This window comes from Agrilus planipennis, unplaced genomic scaffold (genome assembly GCF_000699045.2).
Source record: "Agrilus planipennis isolate EAB-ADULT unplaced genomic scaffold, Apla_2.0 scaffold80, whole genome shotgun sequence".
In the NCBI taxonomy this organism is placed as follows: domain Eukaryota; kingdom Metazoa; phylum Arthropoda; class Insecta; order Coleoptera; family Buprestidae; genus Agrilus; species Agrilus planipennis.
This window is the reverse complement of record NW_020438873.1, coordinates 45,742-73,543: the sequence shown is the minus strand read 5'-3', so window position 1 is coordinate 73,543 and position 27,802 is coordinate 45,742. Positions and strand designations below refer to the sequence as shown.

General features: G+C 31.5%; 2 protein-coding genes across 2 annotated transcripts; one reads left to right on the top strand and one right to left on the bottom strand.

The window, feature by feature from the left end:
- Positions 1-232: 232 nt before the first annotated feature.
- Positions 233-17,887, bottom strand: LOC108734801 (sterol regulatory element-binding protein cleavage-activating protein). The gene is made up of 11 exons (XM_018466481.1): positions 17,659-17,887; positions 15,292-15,595; positions 10,436-10,681; positions 10,203-10,383; positions 9,995-10,140; positions 8,614-9,935; positions 3,436-3,826; positions 2,538-3,114; positions 2,256-2,477; positions 1,717-1,990; positions 233-966 (listed from the first exon to the last, which is right to left on the bottom strand). Exons 2-11 carry the CDS (start codon positions 15,501-15,503, stop codon positions 581-583), a joined length of 3,957 nt encoding a protein of 1,318 aa, XP_018321983.1. The 5' UTR covers positions 15,504-15,595; positions 17,659-17,887; the 3' UTR covers positions 233-580.
- LOC108734802 (serine/threonine-protein kinase OSR1) lies at positions 17,212-27,802 on the top strand. The gene is made up of 11 exons (XM_018466482.2): positions 17,212-17,370; positions 20,676-20,852; positions 21,640-21,744; positions 22,476-22,708; positions 23,656-23,874; positions 23,929-24,073; positions 24,163-24,328; positions 25,288-25,461; positions 25,543-25,946; positions 27,178-27,364; positions 27,549-27,802. The coding sequence occupies exons 2-11, from the start codon at positions 20,731-20,733 to the stop codon at positions 27,624-27,626; spliced, it is 1,833 nt and encodes a 610-aa protein (XP_018321984.1). The 5' UTR covers positions 17,212-17,370; positions 20,676-20,730; the 3' UTR covers positions 27,627-27,802.

The following is a 27,802-nucleotide window of genomic DNA, read 5'->3' as shown; positions in this document are numbered from 1 at the left end:
CATTCGTTGGAATCGTTCATATCATTGGAACAGTTTCCAAATTCATCGTCAGTTTCTATCGCTTTGACAATTAAAATTCGATTATTCTAATTCATAAAATCCAGCTAGATCTCATAATATGTATCTAGTATTTAGGTGATCAATTTCGTCAAATTAACTGATATATTTTATTACTAACATTTCTTATATTCCGTCTAAAGCATTTTCACATTAGGTCACATAACTATTGTAGTCCTCTCTAGCTCTTTTATAATGACATCATATCGGTATACATTTACAAGTTTTTAAAACTTATTCCAGGAGCATATACAGTCTAACTTTTTGTACCGCTTTTTTATCTGATTACCTTAAATAACTAAATTTCAGATTTCATCAAATCATATCACTCTTTTACTTTTAGGGCTTGAATATTGTAGCTGTGCGAAAAAAGTCGATAAAAACAATAACAAATTTGAAAGTTTTACCTTTATGACATCACAATATTAGCAACTGATCCTCTGTATTTTACGTTCTCCCTGTTGATGTACGACATAATATAACATGGTCGATCCCAAACATCTTTAATTTTAGTAATTTTTAATTAATCGCACTTGTGCGTGATAAGAGGAAACCGTACAATCCTGAGTTCGTTGCCGAAATCGCACAGAACCGAATCCCGCAGCATGATCATTTGATTGACAAACACAAGAGCTGAGCGTCCCAAAACGATCGTTCTTACGCACTCGCCCGTACGCACGTCCCACACCACGAGACCACCTTGTCGCGTTGTGAGTACTAAATGTGGTGTCAACATCATAACTTTCGTAGGAAAACTGTTCGAAACGTTGATGGTGTTTAATAAATGCCCTTGAAATCGTTCCCAAATGCAAAGACGCTCATCCATTCCGAGCGATATTACGTAACTAGCTGAGTACGTAAGCGAAGTAATGGCACCGTCGTGAGCTTTATTACTATACATGCAAGCTCCTGAAAAGAATATAGACATATTAATGAAAGAAAAGCTCTAATAAAGCTATATAATATTATAATTTTTAAATATATGTTTAGCAAACTCGTGAAAGTATCATAACGTAACCCCGCATAATGTGAACAGCGTATTAATTATAACAGATCTTCGTAGACTGGGAATAAACTAAACTTTCTGTTATAGAAACGAATGTTTATTGACTTTAAAAATCGATATTTCGTTGTTGCTGCCCCACTATTACTGTAAATAATATTAATGATAGACAATGTATTACGTATTTAGGCAAAAAATATGGTGTTGCAAAATATGTATATAATTTATAAGTTAAAACAAAAACGAAAATAATCTCTAAAGCTTAGAGGTACAAAGGTAATAAAACGAAAAACATTAAAGAGTTTGGAGCTTATCAGAATAGAAAAAAGTTGTATAAGCAGTAATAAACTATTGAATTGAATTAAAAAATTAATTAAGAATTAAATTGGAAGTGAAACATTATTTTCTAAAACCGACACATGGGGTTTTAAGCAAGCTAATTTTTGTCATAAAGGCATAACTACATCAATAGCATATTACTAAGATGTAAATACCCCTAAGTATATGCATTACTTTTATTATTCGGAGGGGTGGTAAAAATAAAATTCAAAATCCTCTAAAATAAGTCACCTTCAGTTGTGCTTACTAATAAATAAACGTTTCTATAAACATTAATAATTAAAGTACCACTTTATTTAAAAGACTTATTCCCTTACCTGTTAATAAGTCCCACACACAAAGGGTTCCATCTTGGGACCCACTACCCGAAGTGGCAGGACAAACTCGATCAATAAACAAACTGGTTATAGGTCCATAATGACCATGAAGAGTGTAGAGAGCACTTCCGTTATCTAATCTGAACACTTTTAGGGTGTGATCCTGACTGCCGGTAACTACTCGTCCTCCTTCCGAATCGAGACAAGTTATCGGCTGCTGATGAGCTTTCAATGACATTACCTTCAGACATACCATTTCTTCTAAACTTTCATCCTATACAGAAACATTTTCATTGTGATAAGCTGATAAGAAATAAAAGTATTCTTCTAATTAAATAAAAATTTAAAATTTGAGACTATTTTGGTATAACCACAGCAAAAGACTTTACCCCCTCGCTACGTTCTCTAAGGATGTCAACCACAACTGTTAGCGAAAAGTCGAAAAAACGCCTCCAATGCTATAATTTTTATAATACATAGCGGGAAGACGTTGTTAAAAAAAAAACATTCAAGGAGATATTGGAATTGCATTTTTATACCTGAAGTGTTGCGTTTTTTATTTCTGAAAGAGAACCAGCCGAAGCAGTCCTCGTGTGCGTTCTTCGATATGCTGACGTAAAATTCCAGTCTACAGGTCTACCATGGTTAAAAGTCTGTAACTGTAAAAAGTCGACAGTACCAAGTAATCGAACGACCACAGCCCTGGAACCTATTATTTTTATTGATGTTATGGCTACTCCTGAATTGTCATTATATAAGCACTGAAAAAAAAAACACAATTCAGACAACACCAAAGGCAATCCTACTTATTATCCATGTACCTTAAATTTCCCGGTAGTCCCCTCCCAAAATTCCAACGTCCCATCTGCACACCCGATGGCGATTAAGTTATCCACATAATCCATACACCAAATCGGCGAAGGTTTGTTAACACAGTCGTTCGAGTTGATACCACCGTTTGTTGCCCTACTGTCATTAAAAAATTCGCACTTATAATTTCGCGGGGATTTCTTGAGGGCTTCATCTTTTTCTAAACAATCATAAGAAGTCATACCACCATTGTTATCTATTTCGAAATCACCACTTCGACTGTACTGTCTTTGCACATGTACCCATCGTGCCGTATCGTTATTTCGACGTTTCAAACGCTGTAGACGTTGAAATTCCGCATACAACTCGCGATAATCGTTACCAAAGTCATAGAGAGTGTTAGTTCGATCGGCTCGAAGGCGTAAACCGCTGAAGTTGATATTAATTTTATGCTGCAAACTGGGAAACGTTGGTAAAAGATCATCATGAGATGCAGGCGATCCTGACTCGTAGTCTGATAAGTTACAGTCGTCTCCATTGTCCATACTTAGCTCAGGAGATCGGCTACATGGGCCATTATTGTGCAAGCTGAAAAATAAACAGATGAAATAAGAACCAACACAATATTATTCTAGATTTATGAATTTCTTTAAGGTCATAGTTTTTTCGTCCAAATATTTCAGTGAAGCTGAAGCAGCCAACAACAAACGTTTGGAAGAACGATCATGATGAAACCCAAAAGCCCATAATAATTATAATGTTCAACTGGGTTTCCGAAGCCAATGCAAACAAAAATTCTAGTAGGTATTCTAATCATATGAGATTTCTTAACGTTTCGGCACAGCATTTCAATATCTCTACGAATTTTTATTTGTCGCTCAGACTATCTAAAAATGACAAATACTTCACCTGTTCCTGTCTATTTTTGCGAGAAGATCTCCCGTGTTGGTATCCCAGACTTTAATCTGTCCGCCAAGACATGAGCTAGCTGCTGAAAATCCGTCAGTAACGATACATTCGATTTCTTGAGGATGACCTTTTAATACTATAGGGACGGCTTCCAGTAAGACCGGTACATCATTTTCTTCTGTTTTATCTCCATTGTTGAACCACGATGCACGCCATTCGGCATAATTTCGTGAGCAAATGCAACGGTATAACACAACGAAGGTGTAAGCCATGACTATAATGCTTATAAAACATAGAATTGTTGTAAGAAATATTTCCATAGGTGAATTCGGATAAAACGGCCTTTCCGAGAGGGATAAAAGATGATCCGAGGACGAGTCACTTTCAGAATCTAATAAAATTAAAAAAAATAATGAATATTATATATAAAAGAAATTATGAGTGCTGTCAGCACAGGGCAAAGTAGCATTACGTAGTATCAGCAATTTCTTATACTGAAGTGTACGGAATTATTAATGAAAGAAAAGCTCTAATAAAGCTATATAATATTATAATTTTTAAATATATGTTTAGCAAACTCGTGAAAGTATCATAACGTAACCCCGCATAATGTGAACAGCGTATTAATTATAACAGATCTTCGTAGACTGGGAATAAACTAAACTTTCTGTTATAGAAACGAATGTTTATTGACTTTAAAAATCGATATTTCGTTGTTGCTGCCCNTTCAAACAATTTTTAATAAAAAGAAAATGATTAAACAAATTGTTCACAAAAGTGAATTTCGACCATTCGATGCAATTGTGCTATCAGTTTCAAGCTCATAGTGACTGATAAGAGGGAAGAACTTGTATTTTTAAAAATTTTTTCGATTTCGATTATGCAGATCCAGTCTTAATGATCGGTATTTAAATCCATATAGTCACTATCCTTTGGCGGTCAGTATTTAAATGCAGCTCTTTGTATTTATATACCTACTAACAAAAAATGGATTTAAATACCAACCATTTAATTTGCAGCAATTAGTAATTACCAATATAACTATAAATGGCGGTACCAATCGTGGTATAATGGAACTCAAATCTCAAATTTTTACATACTAAGTATAGGAATTCCTGTTTATGTTTAATTCAAACCGTGGTATTGTTATCGTAATTTATAATTACTAATATCAAAATATCATTATTATTATCATTATTATTATTATTATATTTTACCCTGTAATCGCCATAAGTTTCACCAACAGCAGGTCTAGTAAAATGTTGAGAAAGTGGAAAATACGATTGCCTATTTCTTTTTTTTATGATGTCATTATTATTCAGATAAAATCGGCCTAAATCGGGATTTTCTTCCACATTCCACTTTTTTATATTATCGTCCATTTCGTTGTCAAAATCATTTGGTTCTTGAACCGCCAAAGCTTTTAATTTCATTATATCTAAAGATACCTGTTCCTCGCTTGTAAGGGGATCTCTTACATAACTGAAGGGGTCTTCATCAACTTCAAAACCAGCGGCATAATTTGAATATACAATTGCGTAAAATACGGGAAGAAACTAAAAAAGAAATCAAATTATTGTAACGTTTTCAATTACTATTTAAATTAATATTTAAAAAAAAAAACCAATCATAAAATAAATATATTTTAGTAATTAGGGGCATGTTTAAAATTAATTAATGTCAGTGTTAGTGCAATCAGAAGTATGTCAAATAAACATTAGTTCTGACATTTGAAATATAAAAGTTCAACAACCCAAGCTTACGTTGAAGATTAATACCAAATTAAGAAATTAATTTTATTACTTTTGCAATTCAGTTTTGATTGCAATAATAAACCACTAAGTTAAATTAAAAATTAATGATCATTTCAAAGGTAATTGAGGAAAATGTTTTAAGAATAGTGTATTAGGTACACCTATTTGGTCTTAAATCGATACATAATTATTCAATAACACAAACAATTGTAAATGAAAACTAAAATCCAATGATAAAATCCCACAGTTTATGTACAACATTGCACAATAAAAAGCCGCCCTATTAATTATTTAATTATTAATTAAGAATAAGACTGTATCGAAAAACGTATTCATTCTAAAATATTGTAAATAAAAAGATGATGAGCAGCAATAATAAATTAATTTAATAGGAAAAATGTAACATTAAATTCCTTAAATTGCTTGAGTTTACATAAACGCTGACTGCATATCCCCTTTTTATCAGCAAAAATAAGTTAAATTCGATACTGAATTTTTTAATAAATTTCAGTGGTTTACGTAGCATTTGTTTTTGTTAAAATAAGTAAAATAATAAAAACATAACGCAAATCCATAGACCGAAAAGGTCCAATTCCTATTTGAGTAGATTATTTTTCACTTTATTTTGCACGACATAATTATCATTTTTAGGTAAAAATTATTAGCTGGGTGTTACATAGCGTTTAGGAGGAAAAGGGGTTAAGCAAAACGTTCAAAAACTGCGCTCTCTATACATGACAAGAGAAAAAAATATAAACTTGTTCTATTGTGTAATTTAATCAGGTAACAGATGCATAAACATATAAAATTACAAAACCAAAACAGTCCCTTGTCAATTGTTTTGTAGTTTTTGAAATGATTTGTACACTTATCAATATATACCTATATATCTACATTAGATAAAAAAATTAATTGATTACCAACACCTACACGACAAAATTTATTAATAATGATTTTTTCCATCTACAATATTAAAAAATTAAAACACATACGTTTAATTAACTTTTTTCATAATGAATTTATAAAAAAACAAAATCAAGATAATTTCAACAACTATTAATTAACTTGTAATGTAATTTCAAGCTTACATGTTCTATTGTCTGAACAATAAAGAAATAAATTTCATCTTGTTATTCGACGAAGTATTAATACGCGTGGAGGGGGGGGGGACTTTAAGAATCGAATAAAAATAAATAAACGGCTAATACATGGTTGATGGGACCGTTTGTCGTGTGGTGGGTGAATGTAGAGAGATTGCGAATGACTCCATTTTGATCGTTAAAAAGTAGAGACCATGGAAAAAAAAATGTTTTTAGATGCACATCTATGTAAACAATAGGAAGGACATAACCACAACAGTCACTTTGTTCATGTACTCTATTCCTACCATAATCTTATGATCCTAGGAAATCAAATCAAAGTATCCTTAAGTTAAAATTCAGTTGAGTTACACCAAGTAATATTTTCCTTAATGACTTTAATTAAAAGAACGGTTTTATTTGACTGCTTGAAATCAGAAGGTTACGGTAGAAAAAGACAACATAAATCAAATGAGCATTATCGTCCTTCGATCATGCCCTTTATCCTGTTTACTGGATTATAGATTAAAAAAAAAAACAATCACTAGGTTATAGTGGATAAAAGTTCCCCTCCTCCCCTATGCAATAAAACAGATAGAAACCCCCGAAAGACGATCCCATCTAACCATCATCGTCCACACAATTAATTTTTATTCAATTCTTCACCTACACCCTTCCGCCTCACCTAAAAATATTTTTTAAGATTCTCCAGGGTCACCCCTGCCAAATCTACCCCTTTTCCTCCACTGACTGTAGGTCTCATATTGTAAGAAATTACCGACGTTGTAGTTGTAGATATATAAAAAAATTAATCTGCTGATTAAAAATGCTAACAATTAAATAAACCTGGATAAACCTTCACATTTTTCCAAATCAATTGGCAATTAAGTACATATGTCGTATGCCTTCTTTTAACTTGTAAAATATTAAGTTTTTGTTAACATTTAAATTATCGTAACTTAACATTAAAAATATTTAAAAACACTGACAATATTTGAAAGGTCAAAAGCGCAACACCACCTTATCACTAAAAGTTTTACTTATCATCAACTTAACCGCTGAAAAGAAATACTGCAAAACAATTTCCTTTTTTTCATTTTGTAAAGTAATAAATTATTATTAGAAAATAACACATGTTATTACAAGAATTTGACGTGTGCTTTTTAAAAGGTCACTATTATATGCACATTACATAAGTAACTTTTTTTTATAGTTGTTTAAACTACAAATTTAATTTCGTTCTATTTTTAACGCTTTTTTTTCTCGGATTTACGTAAACTAAATCGTAAGTACTTAATTACTATTGCATTAAAACATCCAAAAATATAATTAGTATGCAAAATATTTTCAAGGAATAAGCAAAACAAGACGTATTATAATTATGGATATGTATACATATATGTTTAGTAAACAGAAAAAAAAACTTGAAATATCTTACGTATTTCTAAACAATACAAGTACTTCAACAATGTGACAAATATTAGTTGGAAAAATGAATAAAACAGCAATTAATAGATAACTTAACACATTGTAAGCAACTTTAAAATTTTGTTTTCACATAATAATATTCCATGAAATAGTTTATCAGTAACACACATATATATATATTGACCGACCGCTTAATATGGAGTAACTGCAGTGTTAAATTTGGTTTTCATATTAAATTTTCTATAGGAAAGTTTGGATATAATGACTCCGTTTAAAATGACATATCGTTTATTATGACTGATTCTCAAGAAATTATATCCGGCTATAGTGACCCAAATGATTAATAATAACACTTTTGCTAGTTTTTCTGACCCTTCTTATGTACATTGATATAAAAATTCATCGTTCTTTTTCTTTTTCTGTTAATAAATGTATACAATTTGTAGTTTTTCTCCCTATTAAACTAAATAACTAACCAAAATAGAAAGTTGTTTATTTTCTAAGGCTATGCTTTATATGACGCCCGCTTAGTACGACGTGTTTATCATTTACTTTCGATGTCATTATAAGCGGAATCTACTATAATTGCAAAAAGTAAGTAACACGCCAACGAACCTTTTGTACTATCTGTATTTATATATTTGACCTACATATAATCTACCCTGAAGAAGCTTTAACACCATAAAGCGAAACATCGGTATATTAAATAATAATTAAATTAAATGTAACATTAAATTCCTTAAATTGCTTGAGTTGTCCAGTCGATAATTATTTGAGGAAGAAATACGAAAGTGTACCGAATAAAATAAAGGCTCACATTGATTCTATATGATTTTGCTGATGTTGAATCATATAAATGACGAAATAAAAACAAACTCTAATTTCCGAAAACGAATAGATATTACAATGTAACTTACCAGTAAAGTCGATAGGGTCCAATGCAGCCGCCAGCGCCTGCCATTGGAACTTCTGTCCATACACTTCCTCGGAATTCCTCAAAAGAGCTGCCTGTTCAGGACTGATTGCATGGGACAACTTTATACTTGGTAAAATCACCACTGATCGACCACTTACAGAAATGTTGTACTTCTTCAAAATTGTCGGCCAATGTTGGGCGGACAAACGACGCGATGTCGAAAACTCTGGATGCCGTAACTTTCTTAATTCCTCCGTGTGATTTTTCTGTTTCATAATGTCAGATTCCGAAACAGTATCGGTCAAAAAATTCACATTCAACGTGCGATTTAACTGCGGCCGAAACTTAAGCGAACGTTCTTCACTGGAACGATCATTTGTACGATTTTCGGCGACCCGACTGTCCAAAAAGTAATTCTCCACGATTCCACTGTCGTACAGAATGCGTCCTATCCACACCACCATTAAAAACATAAAGGCACGTTGAAAAAAACGCGTTCGAGCCCAAATGTTAACCAGCTTCACTCTTTTCGGTATCCGCCGGTCCAACTGATGACTCTGACTGGCCACCACGTCCGTGTGAGCCGATGACAATTTAGGATGCGATTTTGACCGGTTCATGCCCGTATTGAGTGTCTTTTCGGGATAAAAGTGACCCTGATACAGGGCATTTCGGAAGCTGATGTTGTTCTTTTCCACCAAGTTCTCTTTACGTTTAATGTCCACGCTGAGGATAGTGGAAAAGAAAAGCATTTGAAGGAAAAAGTCGGTTAACAAACCGACAATCGCGAAAATACACAGTTCTTGAATGGCGGGGACAAACGTGAACAGACCTATGGTGAGGATAGTAATTTCTATGAGAAGCGTCTTCGTGATGGACCAGCCTTCCTTGCTAAGCCCTTGGGCCACGCGAATTTTGATGTCCAAATGTAAAGGTGCCGAAGTGACACTTTTTGTTAACACCAAAACGTTCTCCAAGCCAACAAGGATCACGAGATACGGGAATATCTCTTTAACGCGTAACGACAACGTGAGGCCGAAGAAGAAACAGAGACCTAGGGTCATTGTCAAACTTCCTAACACAGTCATGACCGCGGTAAACGCCATGCCGCACTTTGACTTTATCAGTTCAATTTTCCTTACCGAAAAATAGTAGTAGACGAATAAAAGGCAAAACGACGTACCGAGAGGAATGAACTCGGAATAATTCAACTCGTCCGGATAATAAATGGAAACTATTTCGTTATTCGTTGTTGTAGAATTTTCCACATTTTGGTTTAGCGGATACAATTTTTGCAACTTATTCTTTAATCCCGATACAAACCTAGAACATTAATAAAATTCTAACACGCACCTAAAAAAGAAATATTGTCAAACACTTACGCTTCGTTGTAATCTCTTAAAAACAAAGTTATAGCGTACTGAAGGACCCTTTGCCTATTCCTCAAAGGGTACCGTTTTATTCCGGTATCTGACATGTGCATTCCGAACAGAAGTTCTGCGTGAGAAATTTTACCTTTTTGAAGATCCTACAATAAACACAAGTCCGTAGACAAAAAGTCGTTTATAAATTTAAAATTATCTAAAGCACCTGATGGTTAAAAATCGTGGAAAGAATTGAGCTGTCTTGCATAAACTGTTGAACATCTTGGTGCCAAAGATTAGCAGGTGAAAGTATAAGACAACCGTACTCCGGGAAAACATAATTCCTTTCGTCTTTAGTCTTTTTTAACGACTCGACGTGTAAGCATACATGATCAAATGTTTTGAGACTAAAATTTTTAATATGTTACGTTAATTAATTACAATTTAAATTTAATCTACCTTTTAGGATCTTCGTAATTTCGCACCACTTCCAAAAGCTTAAAAGCCTCGTAAAGTGGCGCCCTGAAGGCGTCACCTAAATGCAAAGTTTGGTCCCATGGCACTACCGAACTTCGTACAACTATCTGCTGTACGTAACACCACGGAGGATCTCCACCGTGAGATACTACCTTGGTCGATTCGTTGATGGTGTTCCATATTTGGATGGAGGAGTTACCTGGCAATGGTAAGTTAAGCAAAGGATAACTGGAACAAATAATTAATTTATTAAAAATTAATTCATCGGGTACATCTATAACCAGAACAGACTGGTTTTCCCGGACAAAAACATCGAATTCTTTGATCAATTTTATATGTATCTGATGTCTACAGTATCTAAATTAAATAATATTTACGTTTTTTAATTCAACCTTACAATCAGTCATCATCATAAGGTCGTCAGTCCTAAGACTGGTTAGACACGTACCTCCACTCTTTCCTATCCAGAGCTAAACTTCGCATTTCCCTAAAACTAGAACAACACACATCCTTAACTATTTGCGAATCTACGTCTACCTCTACCTCTCCTAACTCCTGTTTCTGCCTCTAATATGTCTCTGACTAGACCTTCATGCCTGAGAAGGTGTCCTACCAACCTATCTCGCCTATTTTTTATTGACTTCCATAGATTCCTCTGTTCTCCTATTCTTTCTAATACCTCTTCATTTCTAACCTTTTCTACCCAGGTTATCCATACAATCAGTATACATATAAATATTCATAATACATTTTGTTGTAACAGATGACTGTATTAAATAATATAGGTGTGTAACTTAAGTCTTCTATTTTTATTTATTTTTTAATTTTTGGTCAACTTACATATCCATTTCAAAAATTTCATTTTCTACCACATGAAAGTTCTGCCTTTTTCTATATTTTCACCATGCAGAAACGAGCAGTTATTAAAACTTGTGTGGTCAAATAATAATTAAAAAAAAAAAAAAAATTTTCTGATTATCGTAAGACCAAATAAAAACAGCTACATTTGCTTGGAAGCACAGTGAACAGAATTGATTTCTTGCACCTCTAGTTTACCTTGAATTTCAGTAAAACAAGTTGCAATGAACTTGATATTTGAAACACTAATTACAATATCTATTATAAACACCTATTTATTGATGTTACCAAAATTCTGCATACAATATTTTATAGCATATGTATTATTTGTAGTTATAAATAGTTTGATTTTTAAAATGTGGAAGTCTGGATGTAGATCTGTTGAAATATAAGGTATCTTTTGATCGGGAAAAGATAGTGAATCTAAAAACCTTCAACTTTAGTTTCGAAGGCAACCAACTATGCCATCGAACTTTGCAATTGAAGTTTGTAGGTACCTATATCTAAATATAGAAGTACATGCGAAATTACATTCTCTCCTACTTATTTACTTATGATTAATATGTATTTAAGGTAAATAATTATATACTGCAAGTAACGATGAAATGGATTTCACATTTCGTGATAAGCTTAAGGATATTTTATAAATAATAATTACCTTTTGACGCAAAAATATCATTCCCTTCATTACAATTTAATGATATTTATAAAAAAATATATAAATATATTTCATCTCTCATTTTAAAAGTTCAAAGTTGACACGACTGCCCATTTTACCACCCTACTGTTACACCACTGGGTGCTATTTGCTACTTTCCAGTAATGAATATTTTAGTACTTAAAAAACACAAAATTTAATTTAAACCTCATAAATATCAAACAGCACAATGGAATTATAATTGATTAAAGAGCGCTTTATTATAGGCTGTTGTAGGTTATTGTTACAACAGAAACAACGTTAAAAAAATGACATTTACTGAACTACTTTCATTCTTCTATTTTCCTTACTGCCGTTTTCAATTCAACCCACTCAGTTAAGTACGACAAATGCAAAATTAATACTAATAACAAAAGTCAACAATAGAGTAAAAATTAAAAAATTTCAACAATAGAAATTTTATTCAATAGGCATTTTTTTCTCTTAAAAAAACCAAGACTAAAAATTTACTCACACATTCATACGCTGTTTTAATTATATATAACAGATTTTTTGTTCAATTATTTGCATTTATTTTATTGCTTAATAATTTCACTTTTTAATTCATATTTTTATCTGTATCAGTCAAGGCTGCTAACAAATAAAACTTGCCTTTGTCAACTTATCTATCGTAATAGCAGATTATTTGCCAGTCTCTGTATTCATAATGTTAATTTTGCAAAATTTGCATACACGTGGGCAAATAATATTCTGATAAACTCGGTTTATAAAATACGTCACAAAAATATGTGAAATGGCAAAAAATATACATATTTACAAATCAATATTCAGGTTTAATATGCTACACTTGATTCTTTTTTTCGCCAGATAGATACAATACGAAGGTACCTGGATAATAATTTAATTGTAAATTTTAGTGACGTATGCGCACAGAATTTTAGACAGAAAGATGGTTCCACTTAAAATATATTTATACCACTATAGTAAACACCCAATAATTTCCATCAATTAATTGTTTTCACAAGTTATAGCATTAATAAAAGTGTTAAATCGCATTCGTTTCAAGGCATTTCATTTTACGGTTAAAGATAATGAATACATGCATGCCAAAGATACTATACAATTAAATCAATCAATTTTTGTGTGTCAGCATCACATTTAGACCCATATGCAAATGCAGAAAACCAAAATATAATATTAATAATGTAAAATAACACAAAAATATCAGTATTTTTGTTTGCATAAAATAAATTATCAGCATCGATGTGCGTCATAAATTCGTAACTTATGTACATTATCTGTCTATACCTGCTTGAGTGATCACTGATCAGGGTTTTTTTAATATTTGCAGGAGCAAATCACATTTAAATTTTAGTGCCTATCTACTTATACTCGGTCATAAATCGCATATTCATTATATGTTTTAATTTAATACTGCTATTTCGTTATTTAAATTAATTACCTATTTGTCTATGCAATTTTCCGTCAAATCTATAAAACATAGCTGTTTCGTAATTTTTTTGTTTTTAAGTACGTGAATCAGTGGCGACTCGTGACGAAATTAGTTTAAAATAATAAATGTACTTTTTAATAACTTTGCATTTCTGGTCAAGTATCTATTATCCACAATGACAACAGCCCCGCAAAGGTCTCCCCACCCGGAACCTCACAATGGCTAAGGCCGCCACTGACTTCAGGAAAATCAATTTTGTAGGTTTTCAATTAAAGAAGTTTCTTATTTTATATTGTAGCATTTTAACGAAGCAAAATTGTTTGTTTGTCTGTACTACAAAACGTATTACATTAGTTTAATAGGACAAATTTTTTATGGGCTTTCACATTACAACAGAAAACCACAAAATTAATTCGGAAAGTGCTATTTATAATTCGTAATAGATGGTAAACTAATAACCATGACTGGAAGAACCTTACATATGAATATTTATGGAAATGGAGTATTCGAAATGCGTACTTTAAAAAAGATACTGTTATTATATTTAAACATTTCATGAAATTGAAAGAAAATATAATTTTAATGAATCGATAAGATCCGCAACTACATTAGATATCCAACAAGATTTCAATCAGTACTTCAAAATGGAATTCATTAAAATTTTTGTAGGTATAAGCATTTTTCGTCATAAACTGTTAGACAAATTATCAGCATTTTCTTTGTATTTATTTTATGTAGTTTTTCCAGGGTGGCGGTCAATTAATTACACAGCTATATGTTTTTGGCAACGTTTCGGTTTATTTTAACCATCTTCAGACTAAAAAAGTGTAATTAATTAACCGCCACCCTGGAAAAAAACTACATAGTTTAACAGTAACGGTCAGGAATCTAAATTAAAGGGTATATTTATTTTGTATTTATACCTACTCAAAAATAATTTCAATCCTCTGGCAACAGAGTAACTATTTCCTTTCTGTTATAAAAAATTTAGTGAGTAGATCTTTACTTAAATTTTGTCGGAATACTACAGCAGTTTATGATAAAAGCACCCCATGATCTCCGAAATTTCTAAGACATTTAGAAAATTATGAAAAATCCGAGAAATTACTCAAAGTTCCATAACTTTAAAAAACAGGTGGTATTATCAGACAGACGTAGTTAAAAAAGCATCACCAAGTTATGCATTTTCGCTAGTGCGACATGAAATAAAAAAATGAAATGTAACATATTGTCTTATCTGTATACATAATTCTTAAGGTAAGGTTGATGTCAGCACCCCCCCTTCCCGTTTATGAAAAAATCTGCATGAAATTTTGCACTTAACAGTTCCAGCGATGTGTTATTTGACTGCACGCGAAAACGCGAAGCGGCGAGAGTGCAATGTCGACATGGGCGTAGCTAGAGGGAAGCAAAGGTGAACACTGCCGACCCTAGAAAAATCCACAATATGGGATGTTTTCAATATTTTTATCTTGAGAAAAAGATTCCCTAATAATATTATTTTACCATCTCCGAATAACCACCCTGCCACATCGCTCTCTAAATGTACCTGTTTTACATGAATTTCCTTTAATTCATTATAAAAATTTACAATATTTGTTTTTCTGTAAGTGTAAGCCGACCTTGGCGTGCTGGTAAAGGTTTGTAGTTTTTGTTAATCTAAGTGTATTTCATGTTTATTTCCTTTTATACAACTTTAAAATCAAGGCTAAAAATTTTCTGGAGCAGCACCCCCCCCCCCCGATTATTTTAGATACGAGTCACCACTGCTCGATACACAAGCGACACTCGCACTTGTCTGAGTTTTTCCTGACAACTTATTACATTTTTTTATGTTGCAACAGTACACATGCAAATGATTGTACTTACCAACACAGAAGAACAACGGATATAGCTATCGATATGACAGTGGCGGGGTACGTGCTGCAAAAAAGGCCGTGGGAGTAATAAAGCTGTGCGACCTTATCTTGTAGCCCAGTGGGGTGTTTGCCCCTTGTATGGGAGGTTTTTGCGGCTGCTGCCGCTTTCGCGGAGTTCGTTGCGCCCCGCGATGGGCGGGTATCTTGCGCAAGCGCATTCATTTACTACGTCACGTTACCCATTCTTACAATTGCTGGTCTCTTGTTTTATTTCTTATGTTAAGTGAGAAATAGGCGTGCAATTCATAAGTACCCTGCAACAAATATAACAATATTAGTAAGAACTTATTGTTCTTTATAAACACGACAATATTACGTAACAAACATTTGAATAAATAGATTACAAATGACGATAAGAGTATAATTGAAAAAATTACTTACTAGGAAATTACATTATTTAAAGTTTCCTTTTATTGTAATTGTATAATTAAAATTAAATAACGTTCAGTTAAAGCAATCATTAATCAAAAAATTAATTTGTGTTATGTTACAATAGGTATACAAAAATAAAATAAAAGTCCTAATAACTTTTTAACTATTTGCGAACAGTAATTTCATCTAAATATACATCTACCTCTTTTAACTCCTGTTTCTGCTTGTAATATGTCTCTAACTAGCCTTCATGTTTGAGAAGGTATCAACCTACAATATCTCGCCTATTTTTTATTGACAGACATAACGCTCACTGTTCTCCTATTTTTAAAAAATTATTAATTATTAGATATTATTTATAATGTAATTCTTACTTTTCTCTCAAGTAAGATTCAGACAAAGATAATATACTAAAATTTACCTCCTCAAATGTTTTTAATCTGATATTAATGTGTGCTTGAATAAGTTGCTTTATCACACAATTATCAAATAAGCAGGGATCAGAAATTACCGCATTTACAATTTTCATTAGTCAATTCCTTGAAACGTATCATTACTATAGAAATTTTATTTTAGCGAAAAAATCTCCACTGCTTACCTACACATTAGCGCAGTTTATCCGTTCTTAATGACAGTATTTATACTTCATAATTTTGATAAAAATTAACAATCAAATCAAAACATTCACCAAAAGGATATTGTTTATACCAATTAACACCTCCAACTAAAATTTATTAAAATGTACCTAGTCCTATAACATATTGGAATAACTACTTTACCTACTATAATTTACAAAACACGAAATTTAAAAAAAAAAACCAATCATAAAATAAATATATTTTAGTAATTAGGGGCATGTTTAAAATTAATTAATGTCAGTGTTAGTGCAATCAGAAGTATGTCAAATAAACATTAGTTCTGACATTTGAAATATAAAAGTTCAACAACCCAAGCTTACGTTGAAGATTAATACCAAATTAAGAAATTAATTTTATTACTTTTGCAATTCAGTTTTGATTGCAATAATAAACCACTAAGTTAAATTAAAAATTAATGATCATTTCAAAGGTAATTGAGGAAAATGTTTTAAGAATAGTGTATTAGGTACACCTATTTGGTCTTAAATCGATACATAATTATTCAATAACACAAACAATTGTAAATGAAAACTAAAATCCAATGATAAAATCCCACAGTTTATGTACAACATTGCACAATAAAAAGCCGCCCTATTAATTATTTAATTATTAATTAAGAATAAGACTGTATCGAAAAACGTATTCATTCTAAAATATTGTAAATAAAAAGATGATGAGCAGCAATAATAAATTAATTTAATAGGAATGTTCGTTAAAACAAATCACAAATACGAAAAGGAAAATGTTTTTTACTATATTGTTTTTGAGATAATAATACGTCATAATACACAAATACACCACTGACATTATTAGTATTATTTTAAGGTAATGATAATGACCAATTATAAACAATAATTACAAACATAACAGCGACTTATCGGAAGAGCATGCTCGGTTCAGTTGATGACCCAAGCAGAGTTTAATAACAATTTTATTACAGTAAATTGATCATACTAAAAAACAGTACAGAGCAAAAATAGAACTGGCCTTACAGCTTACGACAACTTTACTACATACACGTATGTACATATTTACATATCTACGTATTATATTATAGCAGTCAGATACCAATTATAATAGAACAGGTGTAAGCGTAAGGTACGGAGACTACCTCAACAATTTGATAGCCATTACATTAGCAAGAATATCGAATAATTTAATAAGTGGACGTACTGTTATTGATATAAATGACTGAACAATAGCTGGTTAAATTCGTAAATAGATTCTTTTATAAAGCCATTCTTCCTGTCAATTACAACTATAAATTGTTAAGCCGCTTAGTTAATCGTACTTCAAACATTACTTACCTCAAAATATTACGCTTGAAATAGTAATAACACTACATCATTTTATTTATTGTACAGCTAGTTTCAATCCAAAAAACACTTGGTGCACTAATATGAGTAAATACGCGTTTTTAACGCGATAAAAGGTATCGCATATAACCTCACCCGACACACATTGACGCACAAAACCCGATGACTGATTTTTACATTTTTGCAGCCCATAGTAGCAGACCAGAACCATAGATCGCCATACATGCATAAATCAACCTTTCTTTTTCTCTTTAGTAACGCTAATAGCGCCACTGTATAAACATTACGTAAAAAAGTCTAATATTTAACCTTTACTTTAAAGATGTCGTCTATAGTAATGGCTTATGCAACTACTTATACAGATCAGTAATCTGGAAGTATTTTTAGCGTTAGGAATATATTAGGGCATGATTCGCATAAAAAATAAATATTAGTTATCGGTTTTCTCAAATGTAATAAATTACTTATTGCATATACATACTTTGCTGTAATGTGTAAGACAATTTCTCAATTTTGTTCTCAAATCTCTTCTGCGCATATAATTACTTTTTTAATTTTTGAACAAATAAAATGAATTACATACATATATTATTTACAAAGGAGAACATAAAAAGTACACATATATGCTTTATAAAGCCTGTAAGATATAATAATTAATATGAATCTTAAAAATTGCGACAAAATATTCAGTTTTTGTGTCTAGCATAATCCCACGCTGCATTTGCATCCAACAGCTATTCTAAATTTCTCCGGTTTCCAACATGAAGAATCAATTTCTTTTTTTAAGACATATACGTCTTCGTAATGAGTTTTACATTCATCAGCACCTCCTCCTGTGCTTCGAACAAAACAGACCTTAAAAAAATAAGTAGAATATTTGCTTAAAAATTTCACAGTAGGTAACATAGAAATCATCGCTTACATGCTTATGATGACTTGAAAGACCGTCATCAGAATACGGAACACAAGTAAAATTCCGAAAATGGGATGGCATAAATTTGTAACCCTCTTGTTCGTGTTTGCCAACAGAAACAATCGTTTGGCATTTCGAAAATGTATCCTATAAAGTAAAACAATTGCAAAAAATTGTATTATATATCCTATGGCTTTTTGAATTTTATTAGTCAGTATTTTAATCCCTTTTGGACAGTATTCAATTAAGCAGGGAAATTCGGTAATATTATATATAAAAGAAATTATGAGTGCTGGCAGCACAGGGCGAAGTAGTATTACGTAGTTAGTATCAGCAATTTCTTATTCTGAAGTGTACGATGTGTTGCATACCTATTTACAAACAATTCCTTTAAATTTAATTTTTCAAACAATTTTTAATAAAAAGAAAATGATTAAACAAATTGTTCACAAAAGTGAATTTCGACCATTCGATGCAATTGTGCTATCAGTTTCAAGCTCATAGTGACTGATAAGAGGGAAGAACTTGTATTTTTAAAAATTTTTTCGATTTCGATTATGCAGATCCAGTCTTAATGATCGGTATTTAAATCCATATAGTCACTATCCTTTGGCGGTCAGTATTTAAATGCAGCTCTTTGTATTTTTATACCTACTTACAAAAAATGGATTTAAATACCAACCATATAATTTGCTGCAATTAGTAATTACCAATATAACTATAAATGGCGGTACCAATCGTGGTATAATGGAACTCAAATCTCAAATTTTTACATACTAAGTATAGGAATTCCTGTTTATGTTTAATTCAAACCGTGGTATTGTTATCGTAATTTATAATTACTAATATCAAAATATCATTATTATTATTATTATATTTTACCCTGTAATCGCCATAAGTTTCACCAACAGCAGGTCTAGTAAAATGTTGAGAAAGTGGAAAATACGATTGCCTATTTCTTTTTTTTATGATGTCATTATTATTCAGATAAAATCGGCCTAAATCGGGATTTTCTTCCACATTCCACTTTTTTATATTATCGTCCATTTCGTTGTCAAAATCATTTGGTTCTTGAACCGCCAAAGCTTTTAATTTCATTATATCTAAAGATACCTGTTCCTCGCTTGTAAGGGGATCTCTTACATAACTGAAGGGGTCTTCATCAACTTCAAAACCAGCGGCATAATTTGAATATACAATTGCGTAAAATACGGGAAGAAACTAAAAAAGAAATCAAATTATTGTAACGTTTTCAATTACTATTTAAATTAATATTTAAAAAAAAAAACACCTTACCAAATACACAATTAACTGCACAAACGTTTCGAAAACGAATCCATTACATGAATGTCTAATAATTTTACATGGTGGTTTATAATGCACTCGATTACAATAAAAATGATAAATTTGTAAAATTAATTAATTTTTAAAGCCCTTCAGCAAGTACTATTTTTATTATATTAGTTTTGCGGTAAATTTGGAACTAATGGGCTGTATTTTTGCAAAAAAGAATAAACCAGAAAAAAATTATCTGATAGTTTAATCTACTCTCTAAAACTTTTATAAAATATATTTTTGCTGTTCTATGTAGGGCGGATCAGCAGACAGACGGTTAGGGGACAGATGTGTGTTTGAACTTGTATAAATTTCATTTTTTCATTTAAAATGCGGAGCCTAGAGAAAAGTTTTGTTTAAAACGCTAAATAGAGTAGTTGATAGTAATTAGTATAAGAAATTACATATTCCATTTGTTAATGGATGTCCCCCAGGGCTCCAGGTAATAAATTGTTATCAAAGTTACTTCAAGCTTTACATTTGTACGCGTAAAGCGAAGGTAATGTCAATGATAGTAATGATGACAATAACTAGCCTGTAGATTTCACCTACGTCAAGTACATGTACTAATGAATCTTAATGGCTAAATTGGGGTTTCTATGAAAATTGAACCTTATAGCTGGTAACAACAAAGTCGACAGGCGACATTTACAATAAATGATTTAGATTTACAAGTGAGGGAATTCAGACAAGTTCACGCAATAAACACCTTCTTCTCTAAACGTCATTCACGTATTATTATCAATGTGATGATTTTCAGATGATGAGAAAATCGAACGAGTGTTTTTCGAAACTTTGTGTTGTTAAATTTTAAAATGATAGAAATTAGCGAAAGTCCAGCAACCAAAGGACGCACAAGTGAGGAAAAAGAAACGAAATCAAAACTTTGGGCATCGTTGAGTGATTTACCTGAAGAAAATGGCTTCATTAAAAAAGAGTAAGTTTTTTTTATGAAATGTTTATGTTTGTTTTGTTTTATTGTTTCAACAGTCAAAAACAAAAGTAATAAAAACAAATGACGTCTTAATATTTTAATTAAAATTAATTAAAAACAGTACCTACTGGGAAACCGTTATAATTTCATAATAATACAAACAAACTAAACTCAAAAATATAGTATCTCACATTTTGAGTTAGGCTAAATATGTGGTAAATAATTAAATTCAAATTTTCTTTTTCATCACTGAATAATTACGAAAGGAGTAAAAAATAGAAGCTTATACAAAAAAAATCAATCTTGTACATAAGGGTGCAATGTTTTTATTATAAAACTGTACCATCGTTTCGCATTCGCAAGATAGGCTTCTTCGTTAATTAATAATCTAATCAATTACCGACGAGACATCATAATCAATAAACTTTTTGCCCTTTACTGATTTGATTACGATTCCATTTAGGAAAGATACGAAAATTAGGAAACTAAACCTTCTTATGAACAGTAAGACCAAATATTTGCAGAACGAAGTTGAATTTAATCAAAATCAAACTATCAAATCGGACAAATCTTCCCATTCAACTTATTATTATGCAACTGCGTACTGAATAATTATGACCATTCATATTATATTATACAGTAAAACGATGACGTCTTTCAATTTAAACTAATAAAAAAAATTACAAAGTTTTCTAATAAAACTAGCAATAAAAAAATAGTTTAAAATCGATAAAAGAATAGTTAAACTTTGGAGAAATGCATTTTATCTAATGGGAAAAATAATGAACAGATTCGATCATCGTCGTCGCAAAAAGGGAATACATCCAATGGAACCCGCCGCTACAGTCATTTTTGAAAGCAGAAGATTTTTGGGGACATTTAGAACAACAAAAAAGTAAGTACCTTTCTAAAACATCAAATAATATACACACATATATATATATGTAGTACATACTGTGTATAACAAATTTAAAAAGTATAAAACAACGCGTACTTACAAATAAATTATGTAATGTAGTCATGATATTATTGCGGCACTCTGTTAAAGGAAAATTCGATAATACATTAATTTCAGTGCGAACTGTTTTTTTATATACGACAATAAAATCCATGGGAATCAGGAAAATCCTTCCCTTTTTAATTTCCTTGCATTATCAGTTTATTCAAAACCTACATGTCTCCTAGTTCTCATTAAGTAAATAAAGTTATTAATTTACGGCCTGTACCAATAACAAAAAGTAAGCACCCTAGCTATATCTAATCCTGTGTCAAAATGAGTCAATCCTGGAAATGATGTTTGTTTGTATTTCAGATAAATAATTAATTTTATTTAAAAATAAGTACATATGTGGCGCTAATTCATATCGAACTAATTACATGAATAACTTTGGTAATTTGTTATTTAAATTAGTTATATTGTTTATTAAGCAAACGAACTTATTTTTCAAACAAAAAAGAAAGGTCTTATCCCAACTAACCAGTTTTACAGTTTAAAAAAACGCGGACACGTGTTTCGCTCACTTACACGTTTAAACTGTTGTGGTTAGTTAGGATAAGACCTTTCTTTTTGGTTTATCATTATAGCACAGTCTCCTTTATATTTATTTCGGACTTATTTGTGTTTAGAAAAACATGTAAAAATCAAGAGATTTTCCCGCCGGGATCATCCGGCATATTTCGACAAAAATCCCTTAATTCATGTGATCGCCATCTATCGATAACTGATTACGCTAAAGCGGCACGACAATCAATCGGTAATATAGGCACGTTGTTATCGCGAAAAATGGCGGCTACTACATCTCAACCAAATATTCCTTGGCCGAATTCCAAAGATGATTACGAACTACGGCAAGTAATCGGTAAGTACCCGCTAATTAACGTTTTATATTATAATAACTTTTTGAAAACATAAATAATTCTTGTAAAGATACAACGTATTAACTGTGGACTGACGACAATCCGTGTGGATTAAGGTTATGTTCATGTTTAGTAGATTCGTTCCGGTCTTTCGCTATCGGTTAATTTAGTTATAATCTTTATAATATTAATAACAAGCCATTTATTATACATAAATACATTTTTTTGTTGAATTTCCAAAGTTAGTACGTAAGTGCTCTCATAAATTCAACATTTATAGGGGTGTGTCAATTTGCTTTGAACTGCATTACTTAAATCGAATAAATACGTCGGTTAATAGATTTGTGGGCCAACATATAGTAGATATGACCTGAATTTGATTGGGTTAATTGGTATGGTCACAAGATTTGAATTAATGCTAATGATACATATTTTGTTTGTTAGCACATGTCAGCATACACTTAGTTTTTAATTTGTTTGAAAATATAGACATTTTTTGTGTTCTTCTAAGTTATCCTTTTGGTATTTGGTCACTAACATTTTTATTACATAAGTACATTTATAACTTTAATTACAAAACGAAACAATTAAACTTTCTACTTATACTTTACTATTAACAAATCATTTAGAACTTTTCAACAATTGCTTAAAATTATTATCATGTTGTCTAATGATAATAAACATAGTACTTGTAAAAAACCTTATTATTTATTTGTATGAATTGACCTTCAATTTTATACAAGCTGTTCTTAATTTAATTTTCTTAGTGGATGTAGTGAATCAATGAGACAAATAATTCCTATCTAAAGTATAATGTAGTGTAATAAACTATTATGGCATTTACATATGTATTAACTTAGTAATGATATTTTAGGAAAACAGGACTCATGCTTTTTTATAATGTACTAAAAATCTGTAATTTAAAAACATTCTCATATATGATTTTTAGGTGTTGGTGCAACTGCAGTGGTTCATGCAGCACTGTGTAAACCACGAAACGAAAAATGTGCTATAAAACGTATAAATTTAGAAAAATGGAACACATCAATGGACGAATTGCTCAAAGAAATTCAAGCCATGTCAAGTTGCAATCATGAAAATGTAGTAACCTACTATACTAGCTTTGTTGTTAGAGAAGAACTATGGCTTGTGCTGAGGTTACTTGAAGGTAGATTATACTAGAAAGGTTCTTTAATAAAAATAATAATCCGTTTCATTTTAGGTGGAAGTTTGTTGGATATTATTAAACATAAAATGAAAGCTACTAACTGCAAACATGGAGTTTTTGATGAAGCAACAATTGCTACAGTCTTAAGAGAAGTTCTTAAAGGTTTGGAATATTTTCACAGCAATGGTCAAATTCATAGGTACATTAATGATATTTTATTTGAAAGAAGCTCTATTGCATCCAGTTAAATAGTTGTGGTGAAAGTACAATGATATTTTAATTTTGCAGAGACATTAAAGCTGGTAATATTTTGTTGGGAGAAGATGGCACTGTTCAAATAGCAGATTTTGGTGTATCAGCATGGCTGGCCACTGGACGTGATCTTTCCAGGCAGAAAGTAAGACATACATTTGTGGGGACCCCATGTTGGATGGCTCCTGAAGTAATGGAGCAGGTTAGTTGTTATTAATTTGGAACCATATAAAAGCAAACTATAACATGTAAGAAATATTATTAGTTTTTCAAGATGGGATAATAGAAAATACAGTTTGAAAGCATATACAGTTTGGAAAACTTAAACCGCGAATTTCGCACAAACGGAGAAAATCGATATACTTCTCAGGGCATGTAAATGTTGTACGAAATGCGTTCTGTCTGCATCCCTTCCGCTTTCGTTTGCCTATTTGTACACAAGTACGTTAAACAAAAATGTTAAAAATCGTGGGTTTCTACTAATTAAAGGTAACTTTCATAAACTAAAGGTATCAACACAATACTAATTTTTTGTTATTTGTTGAAGATTTGTAAATAATCTGTGTGTTATTTTATTAATAATCATTTAATTAATTCCGTCGAATGATAACAGCAGTAATTCAATAGTACTGTTAATTGAGCCACATTATCAGTAGTGTATGCGATTGTTCAAAACCCGCCACTAATGTAATGGATAGAATGCAAATGCAAACGTCACTTCATTATGGCCAATGTTTACTGTGGGCAAATAAAAAGATTGTATAACTTTCGCATTCTTTCATAAATAAACTAATAGGGCGACCTAAAATACGACCGTTTGAAACAAAAATTTTTAGTTCACTCAACCTGAAATAAAACGGATGACACAGTATAGCATCATTACTCAAAAATTCGAAAAGTTAATAAAATGAACAGATAAACATTACAACCTTTTATTAGATATATACCAATTTTTTGCAGTATTTTATTTTTTTGAATACATATTTTTTATTTATAATTAGTAAATATGTATTTGAGTCACAGAATATGTTTCTTAATGCATGTTTAAAAACGAATCTAAATAATTTTAATATGCACCTATTTGTAAGAAAAAACATTTGTAGAGTATATTATACAAAAAATTTATATTATCAAAACCATACCCCTCAAAATAATTTTCAGGATCACGGTTACGATTTCAAGGCTGATATTTGGTCGTTTGGAATAACAGCGATAGAAATGGCGACTGGTACCGCCCCATACCACAAATATCCACCGATGAAAGTACTCATGTTAACGTTACAAAACGACCCACCTAATCTGGATACAGGTGCAGAAGAAAAAGATCAATATAAAGTAAACATTTTTGTTTATAAATTAGAAAAGTTGGCGTATTAGTTTAAAGTAAAATATATATGCATATTTATTTTAATACAGGCCTATGGAAAAACTTTTCGCAAAATGATATCAGATTGCTTGCAAAAAGAACCCAGCAAACGGCCAACAGCGAGTGAATTATTAAAACACCCGTTTTTCAAAAAAGCCAAAGATAAAAAGTATTTACAACAGACACTTGTTGCTATTGGACCAAGTTTGGAAACGCGAATTCAGAAAGCTTCAAAACGACAACCGGGCGCTTCCGGTCGATTGCACCGGAAAGAAACAGGCGAGTGGGTATGGTCAAGTGATGATGAAGGAGCTAATGAAGACGAAGAAAGCGATAGCGATACTGATTCAAGACCAATGAACACACTTGCATCGGTCGGATCGAGCGGTTCCGATCGAGACGAAAGTAGCGAAGCGGACACGTTACCCCCTGTCAATCTGGTATTACGAATGAGGTGTGTAATTTAGTAAATTTTATCCATTTTTGCGGGGCAGTTTTAGAATAAGTTAGTTCTGGTGAATTATAAAAATACGTTAATTCTTTTCTCGAAATAGTGAAATAAGCAATAACAAATTTTTCTTGTTAATGTTCCTACTTAAGAAAGTATTCTGCTTATTTTAAGTAAGAATGCAAAACGTCTGTAAATTTTATTTGTTATGCCGTGGCTTAACAAGTCATTTTAACGAAAGGAAGTGAAAAAATACAGAAAATCTAAGAGCTAGTCTGTCTATTTACGCGATAATAATGGCTATAATTCCGTAGTCTGATTTAAACTTACAAATAGATACACCCTTTTAAAATCGTATGTTCATTAATTCATATATCGAAACCTGTAGAATATTTCACGTTACCGCAAACAAACAACACCCATCTTGACCTCAATTCTTTTGTCGACGAAGCAGTTTAGTAATGTTAGAGAACTTGACTTATTTTTTTTACATTAAGATTTTTGGTAGTATATAATTGCCTTTCGATCATGTATGTTTTTTACTTGATGTAGGTAAAAGTTGCACTTTTTTGAAATATTTTAATAACATTTTTTTCCCCTCAGAGAACCATATAGTCTCCGTCCTGTCCTAAGGTTAGTCCTTAATCCTTTTCCTACCTTTTTTTATTAATTGTTTGAATTTATTAATCACATTTTTTTTTTCAACAAATATAAGCTACGTATAGTTAGTATTAGCAGTTGTCTCAAATACTAATCAAACCAAATATTTAATACCATTATTATTTGTTTTGAGGCTTTCTGGCCGTTGTCTTTGGAAATTGTTTCTCTACGTTTCGCCTACAATTGCAGCAGATATTTTCAAGGCTAGCACTATGCAGCACTCGCCGATAAAAGCAACGTGCTACTTTTGAAAATGTCTGCCGCATTTGTAGGCTAAACGTTGACGGACAATTTTCAAAGATAACGGCCAGAAAGCCTGAAAGTAAATAATAAATAGAGGCGGATTAAATGTCGAGAGCGCCCTAGGCTAGCACCCCGTAGACGCCCCTCTGGCGTTCATATATTTTGCAAAATAATTTTTGTAAGTACATCCTTATTTTTTGTTAGCTTAAAAACTCCCGCGCGCGCCCCTAGGCATGTGCCTAGTTTGCCTTACGGATAATCCGCTTTTATTTAAATATTTAATGTATAAGTTGGTCTACGTATTAGCCAATAACATTTATTATGTATTTCAAAGGAATGCAAAACGAGAACTAAACGACATCAGGTTCGAATTCGCAGTGGGTAAAGACAGCGCCGAAGGAATTGCGAGCGAGTTAGTGGGTGCAGGATTAGTGGACAATAGGGACAGTACGGTCATCACGAATAATCTTCAAAAATTAATCGACAACAGAGATTCCATTAAAGTTGTCACGTTTCCTTTGGTAAGTTTTTAAAATATATATTTTATTGTGCATAGAAATTCCGCATTTCTAATGTTTTGTTTTACTCCAGTAAATTTCTAATCATTTTTAAATAAATTATTTTTTCATGGAACTTAAGAAATATAAATGGGTATTTTAATTATAATAACGGATTGAAATGAAATTTTCATTTCTTGTTGTGTAGAATTCGAGTGTGGCAAACAACGAGGTACCCGATGACAAAGCTCTTATAGGTTTTGCTCAAATTTCGATAACAGACTGAAAGAATGAAAAGGGAAGTTTTTTATGTAACCACATATTAATAATGATTATAATGATTACAATAATTAATAGTAATGGTAGAGTACTAAACGATATAAGTAAAAGTCTGGTATGTATATAATGTAGATAAGATTTTAATATTTTATTATTTTACATTATTAAACAGTTGATTTTGTT

Bases quoted from the DNA above. Each gene is read 5' to 3' on its own strand.
- LOC108734801 (XM_018466481.1), bottom strand. From the start codon at position 15,503: ATGAATGCGCTTGCGCAAGATACCCGCCCATCGCGGGGCGCAACGAAC. The intron at 10,384-10,435 runs GTAGATTAAATT...TAAAAATTTTAG, and splicing joins AATTACGAAGATCCTAAAAG to TCTCAAAACATTTGATCATG. The intron at 2,478-2,537 runs GTACATGGATAA...TTTTTTTTTCAG, and splicing joins GGACTACCGGGAAATTTAAG to TGCTTATATAATGACAATTC.
- LOC108734802 (XM_018466482.2), top strand. From the start codon at position 20,731: ATGATAGAAATTAGCGAAAGTCCAGCAACCAAAGGACGCACAAGTGAG. The intron at 21,745-22,475 runs GTAAGTACCTTT...ATTTGTGTTTAG, and splicing joins ACATTTAGAACAACAAAAAA to AAAAACATGTAAAAATCAAG. The intron at 24,329-25,287 runs GTTAGTTGTTAT...AATAATTTTCAG, and splicing joins CTCCTGAAGTAATGGAGCAG to GATCACGGTTACGATTTCAA.